Here is a 9,553-nt window from a genome sequence, read left to right on the forward strand (position 1 = left end):
GCCGCTCCGGTCGGCAGGCAGGGAAGGATGCAGGCTGCCGTGCCGGGCTTGCTGCAGACCTGGCACCACTCCCAGCACCTCCCCTCCTCCGCGCCACCGCCCCCTACAGGGCGGCAGGAGCAGCAAACCAAAAAGAAAAAAACCTGCGGGGTGGAGGAAGCGGCGAAGCGCAAACAAATAGAAAAAAGGATTGGGCGGAGTGCTGCCCCTTGGAATCTGCCACCCCAAGCACCAGCTTGCTCGGCTGGTGCCTGGAGCTGGCCCTGCATACTGTACATGGGCACAAAAGTTCTCAGCCCTCTACAGTGTCCCATCTAAATCTGCACATCTCATCCTCTTCTCTCTGCACTCCTGTTTTACCTGGAAGTTTTCTTCAATACGCTTTCTGGTGAAGCTCTTAAAGAGGACCACGATACCACGCTGCAGCTGGTAGCGCAGGGCTACTAGAGCGGGGCTTCGGCTGTATTTTTTGGCAATTGCACCCAATACTGGATCCTCCAGCAGAACTGGGGTGCTTTGGTCTATCCTACAAGGGAAACAGAGAAACAGGGAGTATTTCTGGGATGAGGAATGCAGTCATCTCAGCCTAGTGAGGACAATACCTGTATAATCTGAAGATAACCTACTAGGTCTTTTCCAGCTCTCATTTTTATTCTATAACTCTATAAATACCAAATATTTTGAAGACAGAGGGTACTTTCCCCTCCCTCCAATCCATTTTTGAGGTTCTAAACCTGGGAGCCCAGTCCAGTTTCTTTCCTTACCAGGTCTTGTCTCTCTGTGTTCCCAGAACACTATAGGCTTCAAGGAGGATATCCTTGGATTTGCAGAAGGCCAGTAATTTGCCTTGGTTGAGGTAAGGGTGACATTCAACCTGCAGAATCACACCCCAACCCAAAATTCAGATTTCAGATCATATAAGCAGCAGCAGTTAGACAAAAGAAACAGCGGATGCTATGTTGAGGGAATACAGAATGTTAAAATGTCAGAAGTAAATTTCAATAAAATATCCTTCAATTAAAATACAGCCTGGCAGTGCAAGTGACCATGGGGCGCAGTTTAGCTGATAACAAATCCCCCAAAACAGTTTATCTAGTCGAGGACAGTGAAGCCAATACATGGTATGTGAGGACAGGCTTAATAAGGACTTATAAACTGAGGGTCAAATCCTGTCTGCCTTAAGCATGTGTGTTGTCCCCTGACAGCTCATTAAGTCTTCTACAAGCAGGTTTTGGCCCATTGTGTACTGTTGTGCAGCTAGGATATGGATCAATATCATGTCCTGGACCAACACTGTCATTAAAGCCATGGCTATTAGTTATAGTGAGATAATTACGAATAGATGTTCTATGGGTCTTTGCTGGGACCAGTTGTAACTGTAGATATGGACGATATGGCACTCTCATTTTAAGCCCTTAGTTTCAGTGGCTGCTAACTTCCCCTCATGTGGTCTCTTGGTCTAAAATTTCTCAAGCTTGGTCTCAACTCACAAGTGATTTTTTGAGGAGGAGGGAAGAAATTGAATCAAAATCAGTTTTCGAGTTGTCCAACTATGAAACAACAGTTTTTTCCTCAAGACAAGACATTTTTCTCTTACATATTTTAATACTGAAATGTAGAAGTTTAGATTTACAACGTCAAAATTACCTTCTACCTATATATAATCCTCCATATAGAACTTGTGCTATGCTAAGTTTAAAAAAAAAATTACTTGAGAGGTAAAATTACTTTCAACTACTGACTATGGGATGTTGTGCATATCCTGTGTTATTTTGCTTATCATATATAACTCAATTCTTTCCCTTTATCCCTTTATGGAATACATCTGGGTATCTATGTGAAAGGTAGGCAAATAGGTTAGACAGTCACATTTCTGAGTATGAGTTTGGATAACCTGGTAACAAAACATCCTCACGTTCCAAGCAGAGAAAGGCTGGTGCTCTGAAAGTCCATTCCCCTAGCAGGGGAATGAGGTAGCAGGAGAGGAGATCTAGATATACAGGGAAGCAGCTGGGTCTCTCTTTCTCCTGTCCCTCTCAAACACTGTTTCCTTTACGGGTATTTTCTACTTTATTTTTTTTTTATTTTCATTCGTTTTTCCATAAATTTAGGGATGGGCACAAACAAGCCCTTGTTCCAAGCCCCAAAGAATTATGGTGGGTTTTTTATTCAGAACCTGTACCTGAATCTATAGCTGCTAATGGCCCCTGTCTTTAACGTCAGCTGTTGCAACACCCACAAATTCTGAGGAGTTCAGTATCAGGGTCTAACTGTTGTGGGTTGTGTCTACGTGAAGTGGAGCAATAAGGAAGTTTCCCTTTTGATTTAAAAGGCCGGACATAAGTTCCTGCTGAGAAAGACATTCTGGAGTTTCTGCTTCCTGTAGCACTGAGGTTCTTCCCCTATAAACGAAACTCTTCACTGACCACAAGTTCTGAATTTCTTCTAACTCAACACTTTTAGGTCTCTACCCAAAGCTCAGCATTTTACCTGGTTGAGAACAGGTTTGTACTTGAGCCCTGGTTTGTTCAGGATCATCTCCAGCTGTCTGATGTTGAAGTTGGACACTCCAATGGACTTCACCAACCCTGCGTCTTTACATGCCTCCATGGCCTGGGAAACACAACAATGGCCAGTTCCATTATCACTACTTGTAGTATAATTTCCATGAGACTAGAAAAATTATGCTCAGCTGGGCTCACTCCATGTAAAATTATTCCACCAAAATATCATAACACATACAGTAGGAGACATTTGATTTGTTCTAGAACAAAACTCTGATCCAACTCTTCACTTAGGCATCAGATCTCCATCCAATCCACTGAAATAAATCATCTTTTCCCCCAGTAGAAAGTAGACAATCTGGCCAATGTCTCTCCCAGTTGTTTTCTCCCTAATTTGTCGCTCACACATACAGAAACTCAAAGACATAGCGATACCCAAACACTGCTAGTGAATAATACAAAAATAAGGGTACCACATAAGTATGGGAATGTTAACACCAGTTTAAGAGCTCTAAGGCAAAAAATAAAATAATTAAGTATGAAAATTAAATACTGAAGGAGATGGACAAGTGCAGTGATCACCATTAGCGTGTCTGTATTTACCAACAGTAGCCATGCTGTGGTGTCTGAGATGTGCCAGTGTTTCCCTGCACTGAACAAAGGAAATGACTGCAGGGTCTCGGATCACAAGCAGTGCTATGATAACAATGATATGGTGCCAAGTTCTGTTTACTTTTTCCTTTTAATAGAAAAAGCTTGCTAGAGTCCACTGAAGGGAAGGCACATATCAGAGGGGAAGTTTTAGCTTTTTCCTTTTAAATGAGGGAGTTTAGTTAATGCTCATGAAAATGAGGAACTGAAAGCACTAATTACAACCTGGGATAATGTGAGCAGACACTATGCTAACTTCTCCAAAACTCTACTAGTGCACCTTGATTGTGACCTGATGGCTCTTTGTATTTCATTTCTGGCCTCTCTTGATATATAAACACCAATGGAATTAAACTGACAGATGGATTTCGTAATGTGAGTAAGCGTGGACAGACTTTGAACCTAGCTCTTCAGTGTTGACAGGCTGGCTCACTAATAAGCTGCAATGCCAAGCTACTCAAAGAGCATTAGCTAAAGAATTAGGGATCTGATGGAGTCCTCGTCTTGTCTGACTCTCGGGCAAAATATTTCATCCCATTCCCTCATCTGTGGAAAACATCACCTGTAAAACCCAGACTACAACTCTGTCCCTGAAAATGCCTTTGGCAATATCCCTGTCCTAAGACCAGGGAAGGCCAAAGCATCTCAAAATGAGGTTGTGCTCTACAAAGTGATTCTGTTTAAAAAAAAAAGAAAAAAAGACATGAGATTTCATGTTTGTTGTCCCTCAGTGATTTCCCCCTCAAATCTGCTCAGTTCACACTTAAAAATCTATTTTACTTAACTAGCTGCCCTGAACACTCATTGAGGGTCTGGGCTATGCACAGTTATTGTTCTGGTTTAATTCTATCAGTCTGACACTGATGGAGTAACCTACCCTAGTAGGATGGGGCAGCTCCTGCAGCAGTCAAGAAAGGGTTAAAGAGGTCCTCTGGGCACAACTATCTACATGCATGAGGCTTGTCAAGGCTGGAGTAGGTTAGGACCTTAAAACGGAGGATACTGGCTCAGTCTGGGTGGGAATCTGGTGTGAGCAGAGCTAGAGCTCCCCAGGAGACAGGGGTTGTTTCCTGGGGAAACTGCGTGAGCACACTGGCCCCCTGAGGAGGTAAAGGGACTGGCTTTTCTATACATTCTCCTTTGCCCTCTAAAAAGGTCATATGACAGAAAAACCCCAGAAGTCTGAGCACTCTCCGGGTAACAGTCTGCTGGCTGACTAAGGAGACCGGATGGGCTCTTAATTAACACTGTGTTATTCATGTCACTCACCTCCCAAGTCTGACGCAGATCTACAACATCGAAAATGAATTTTCCATTTTCATCCTTTGGCAATGTATCTGTCCCAGGCTGAAAATAAAAGGAAAATCCCCCTTGGTCATGATACTTCTTACACAAGTGGATTTTAACTATTTTGTGGCCAAGGAATGAGTTGTAAGGAGAAGGAGTGAGTGAGGGAAGGTGTTGAAGTCTAAAGCTGGATAAAAGCTATAGAATGATTTTATCTAAAATATGGAAATGGCAGAAGTGCTAATTGACTTTTTTGTTTCAGTATTTACTGAAAAGGTTAGTACTAATTGGACCTCTACCCGTGAAAATGAGGTAGGATCGCGATGCCAGAACAGGTGTGGTCAGGCGGCCATGGCACACACCCCCCCCCCACTTTTCTTACCAGTCACAAGGGCGAGTGACAGGAGGCAGAAAGAAGCGAGAAGGGAACGGGGTCTTGAGGGGAAAAAGCGCCATGGGAGTGGAGCCTCTGGGGAAGTGGCATCAATGTGGGAGCGGGGTCTTTGAGGCAATAGGCAGTTTGAGGGCGGTGGCTCAGGGAGAAGGGGTGTCATCAGGGCTGAGGCTTGGGGAAAAGGGGTGGTGTGAGGCCTCGGTTCGAGCTTCTGTGCCCCCCCCCATCCTTTTAGGGTACTTCCACCACTCCTGCATAGGATATGAGGGTAAAATAGGGAAAGAACAAGTTAAAAATTACTTAGATAAGTTAGATGTCTTGAGTCACCAAGGCCTGATGACTGAGGAGATATCTGAACAATTAGCAATTGTCTTTGAAAAATCATGGGAGATGGGAGAGATTCCAGAGGACTGGAAAAGGGCAAATACAGTGCCAATCTATTAAAAAAAAGGGGAATAATGACAACCCAGGGAACTTCCTAACTATCAGGGTGGTTAAGTATTAGAATAAATTGCCTAGGGATATTGTGGATTCTTCATCATTGGAGATTTTTAGGAGCAGGTTAGACAAACACCTGCCAGGAATTTTCTAAATCAGTGGTTCTCAACCTATTTACTATTGTAGGCCATATCCAGTACTACCTGGATGACCCTGAGGATGTCACATGGGCCACAGCTCTGTGTTGATTGGGCTGCAAGTGGCACATGGGCCACAGGTTGGGAACCACTGGTCTAGATAATGCTTGGTCCTGTCATAAGTGCAGGGGACTGGACTAGATGATGTCTTAAGGTCCCTTCCACACCTATGATTCTACCTTGAACTGAAATGAATGCCTAGAAATAATTTTGTGTCAATAAGAGGATACCTGTTGATACTGGAAAATTAATTAGCTCAGCTAAACACTACTTTGATAAGAAATTCTGTTTATATGCAGTGAAAACAAAGCATGCATGTCAAAAGCAGTTAGCGCCCAGAGATATTACAGATAAACCATAAGTGGTGTCACAGAAAACTGATAGCTTCTCTGACAAAAAGAAAGAAGTTTGAATTAATGAACACGATTAATACGTTAAAGAAGTTATAGCTGATGACAAGTGATATCAGTAACCCAAAGTTAGTTTTATAGATTATTGGTGAATTTCCAGAGTAACTAGAGTTAGCTTTTGATCATGAAGTGCATATTTGAATTTAGAGAGTTTCCCAGATAGTTTGTAAATTTGCCAGTACACACACACACACACACACACATATTTTAGTGGCATAGCGTGAACCCAGGAAGCATATGATGTTTTAACAGCAACGATTAAAAGCATAACCTATGTGCTGAATATATTTTGATTGTCAAGGCCAAAAATATTTCATTATAGACTGTGCCTCATGCATTAGTTTTTCTTTTGTCTTTTGCCTTCCCCTTCAACACCCATCATAGGCTACTTCTGCAGGCTGGACGTACGACTAGATGGACTATGGGTCTTTTTCAGAACAGCTCTGCTCTGGCCCATGGATATACTCCCAAACATTTGTTTTCCTGTGTATATATTTTAAATAAATGTTTACCTTTAGAGACATGGGGTTGTGGATGATGAAGAGATCAAGATAGTCAAACTTAAGTTTCTTCAGTGATTGTTCCAGGCAGCTGCGCACAAGTTCAGGACGGTGAAAGGTACTCCAAAGCTGTAATGATTCAAACACAACTATTCTTTCTGAAGAAGTCCTCTCTTGTCTCTTCTTTCTGTAAAAACCACTTTTCTAAAATGTCTTAGTCATGTCATACCACTGGCTTTACCTTTTCAGCAGAAAGGTTGTGTTGTGAGCTGGTTGTATGCAAAGATGCATGAGAGTAAGAAGTGAATGTTTCCTGAAGAAGCAGGGCGAGTGGTTGAAATGCAGTCAGGATGTCAGAAGTGCACTTGGTCTGCACAGGAACTGTATGTGAGGCCATTCTCAAGGTTAAAATCTTTAGGGCTAAATTTGTTGTCCTTGGTTATTAGGAGTCACTCTGTTGTCTGACTGCAGGAGTCGGCCCTGAATGAAGCAGCTGTGTTAGCTTTGCTTTCACAGAGATAGAGATGAGCGTTGTGCTCAAACCTGTAACTTGTTATAGAATGTCGTTTCCCAGTTCTGTGAATAATACTCCCCTAAAGGCAATCCTTTTAATATTGGCCTTGACATTGGCAACATTCTTCATAAATTAGACAAAATAATTAGCTGAGGAAGCAGTATGATAAAAATACCGGTGTTAAAACAAAACCTACTTACCTTTCCTGTATAAAATATGTCCTCTCTTTTGACTGTTCCATCTGCAATCTTCTCGTGAACGGCTCGCCCAACCTCCTCCTCAATCCCATATACAAAGGCTCCATCAATATGGCGGAAGCCAACTTCAATAGCCACCTTTGTAGCCTCCTCACATTTACTTTTTTGAACCTACCAATTAAGAAGGTGTAGTGTCAATCTCTCTGCATTAGGGATATTTTATGCCAGTCATCTAGAGATTTGATCCCCATCTGAAAGACCTAATTTGGAGTCTTTAGATTCTGATACCTTCACATTTAGAATCTTTGAATTTATCTTAAAGGAAATTCAAAGATTCTGGGCCTGATCCTCTGTTGCCCAGCGTCTTGTGTCATCATCTACACCACAGCAAAGTAAATGGAATGTAGGTGTAAAAAGCTACTATTCAGACATAGCAGGTTTTTTACTCCCACTGTGCACAGAAGGAAATAACTCCTTGATATGCAAAGCAACAGATTATCAGACCCATTATTTCGGTTTTCCTTTTACAAGATTTAAAGGACAATCAGTACAGGACCCTTAGACCAGGAGTGAAGAGCTGTAAGAACCAGATATTAACATACACTATGGATTAGAACCCTCACTCTAGTTGAGCTAAGCTACAACCTATTTATTTTAATTTTTTTTTCATGATTTATACGCCAAACTCATGATTTTGTCCAAACTGAATTATGCTTTTGAATTCTTGAGTTTGGCAGGACCGCATTCCTTTCATGAGTAGTTGTAACAAAGGCAGCTATTAAAACTGCTTGGTGAGAACTATGATTTCATGAACCCTTGATGGTTCTTGGGTAATGACTCAGCTTTCTTCCATCTAGTTACATCTTGACTTTATTAAGATTAATAATTGAAAAATATCTGACAACAGCCACGCTTCCTAGAGGAGAACTCTCTATTGAGGTATGTGTGATTCTCTTTACACAAAGGCCCCTTTACACCACTATGGCAGTGTGATGCAGCCTTAAATTACCCCCACTTTAGAGTGGTGTCTTAGTATAACTGAGAAACAGGCCTGAGCGAACAGATGCAGTTTACACAGACTGCAGTGTTTAGAAAAGTCGTATTTTAGGAGGTGGCCTTTTCTGGGAGGAGTAGAGAGATCATATCAGTCCGGCTAATACTGTGCAAAGATTGGAAGGACTCACTGAGACATAGGCCTCTACGTCATTTAAGCTTTTGAAAATTTTATCCTTATGAACTAAACCCAGTGAGGTAATTCAGGTATTATCACAATTTTACAAAACTGGGGACACTAAAACACAAAGAGGCAAGTAAGATGCCCAAAGGTTACATAAGTGACTGAGAGGCAGAATCAGATCTTCTGACTCCAAGTCCCCTGCTCTGGCCACTAGACTCGTCCCCTCCACACTGGAATCAGCAGGTAGCAGGACTGTTGAGAAGGGAGAAAAAGGAAAATGTTCTCATCTTCCTTCCCTCAGTGTAATTCAGTGAGCAGCACTACAAGGGCTAAAAATAATAAACTTCTCTTTAAAGGAAATTGGTTTCCATTTAGCTCAGGTTGGGACCAAAATGCATTGGCAGAGACATATGGGCCAAAAACTGGGAAAGGGAGCGCTGTAGGTCAGGGCACAGGTGCAAAGGTAGTTACATAGTGGCTCTAGACTAGAGTAGCTGGGTGCTGGAGGTCAAAGAGAGGTGGACTGACAGATGCATGTGGGGCTCTAGGTGGTAGGGTGTGCTATAGATCAGGTGTTTTGGCAGCTCTAGGTCATGGAATCGTGCATCAGCACCACATTCACTCAAACAATAAAAACCAACAACCTTTTCTTACAGACAATGATATTCTTACATTTATATACTAGTATCATCTTTCACTCTAAACTCTAAAGCACTTTTCAGACATTATCAGTAGTTTTATAAAGTAATATACAGGGATCTCCCTTTGCATCCCTTTCTGGAGTGCTATGGGCAATGGTTATAGCAGTACCCAGCAATGTTAATCAACAGGTTAAGGACAAAGAAAGCCATGAAAGATTTACTTACTGCATCAGGGCAATAGGTACCAAATCCCAGTGCAGGAATTTTGTTCCCATCGTTCATCTTAATACAACGATCTTTGTCAAGCTCCATCTCTTTACAGTATTTCCTTGATTCTTTACTGAACTCTGAAACTTTGCAGCACTGCTGTATGAGCCAGCAAGAGCTTCAGAAAGGAAACAACTGTACGAAGTCGTAATTTATATGCATTTTTTCCAGGGCGTGGATAAGGAGTAGCAGCCAAGTTAGAGGCAGCAGGCATAAGGGAGGGAGGAACAAAAGTGCAAATTCAACATGACAAAGCAAAATCAGAAAACAATCTACCATTATCAAACAATGGGTGCAAAGATCGGTCTTTTTCCTCAACTTTATTGACTTACTTAATATTGCTTCCATGTGACACAGAAAAGAAACATGTAAAAGA

General features: G+C 42.0%; 1 protein-coding gene across 2 annotated transcripts in view; it reads right to left on the minus strand.

Annotated features, from left to right (window-relative positions):
* LOC127058892 (estradiol 17 beta-dehydrogenase 5-like) overlaps positions 1-9,320 on the minus strand; it is a 164,544-nt gene extending 155,224 nt beyond the window's left edge. The window contains exons 1-7 of one of the 2 annotated variants that reach the window (XM_050969361.1): positions 9,136-9,320; positions 7,096-7,263; positions 6,394-6,510; positions 4,425-4,502; positions 2,491-2,613; positions 765-874; positions 361-526 (exon numbers count right to left, since the gene is read on the minus strand). In XM_050969361.1, the coding sequence (XP_050825318.1) occupies positions 361-526; positions 765-874; positions 2,491-2,613; positions 4,425-4,502; positions 6,394-6,510; positions 7,096-7,263; positions 9,136-9,222 (849 nt within the window). In that variant the 5' untranslated portion in view covers positions 9,223-9,320. The remainder of the gene's footprint in view (positions 1-360; positions 527-764; positions 875-2,490; positions 2,614-4,424; positions 4,503-6,393; positions 6,511-7,095; positions 7,264-9,135) is intronic. The other variant, XM_050969352.1, reaches the window with a different exon arrangement.
* Between the last annotated feature and the right edge of the window lie 233 nt (positions 9,321-9,553).

This window comes from Gopherus flavomarginatus, chromosome 1 (assembly GCF_025201925.1).
Source record: "Gopherus flavomarginatus isolate rGopFla2 chromosome 1, rGopFla2.mat.asm, whole genome shotgun sequence".
Taxonomy (NCBI): domain Eukaryota; kingdom Metazoa; phylum Chordata; order Testudines; family Testudinidae; genus Gopherus; species Gopherus flavomarginatus.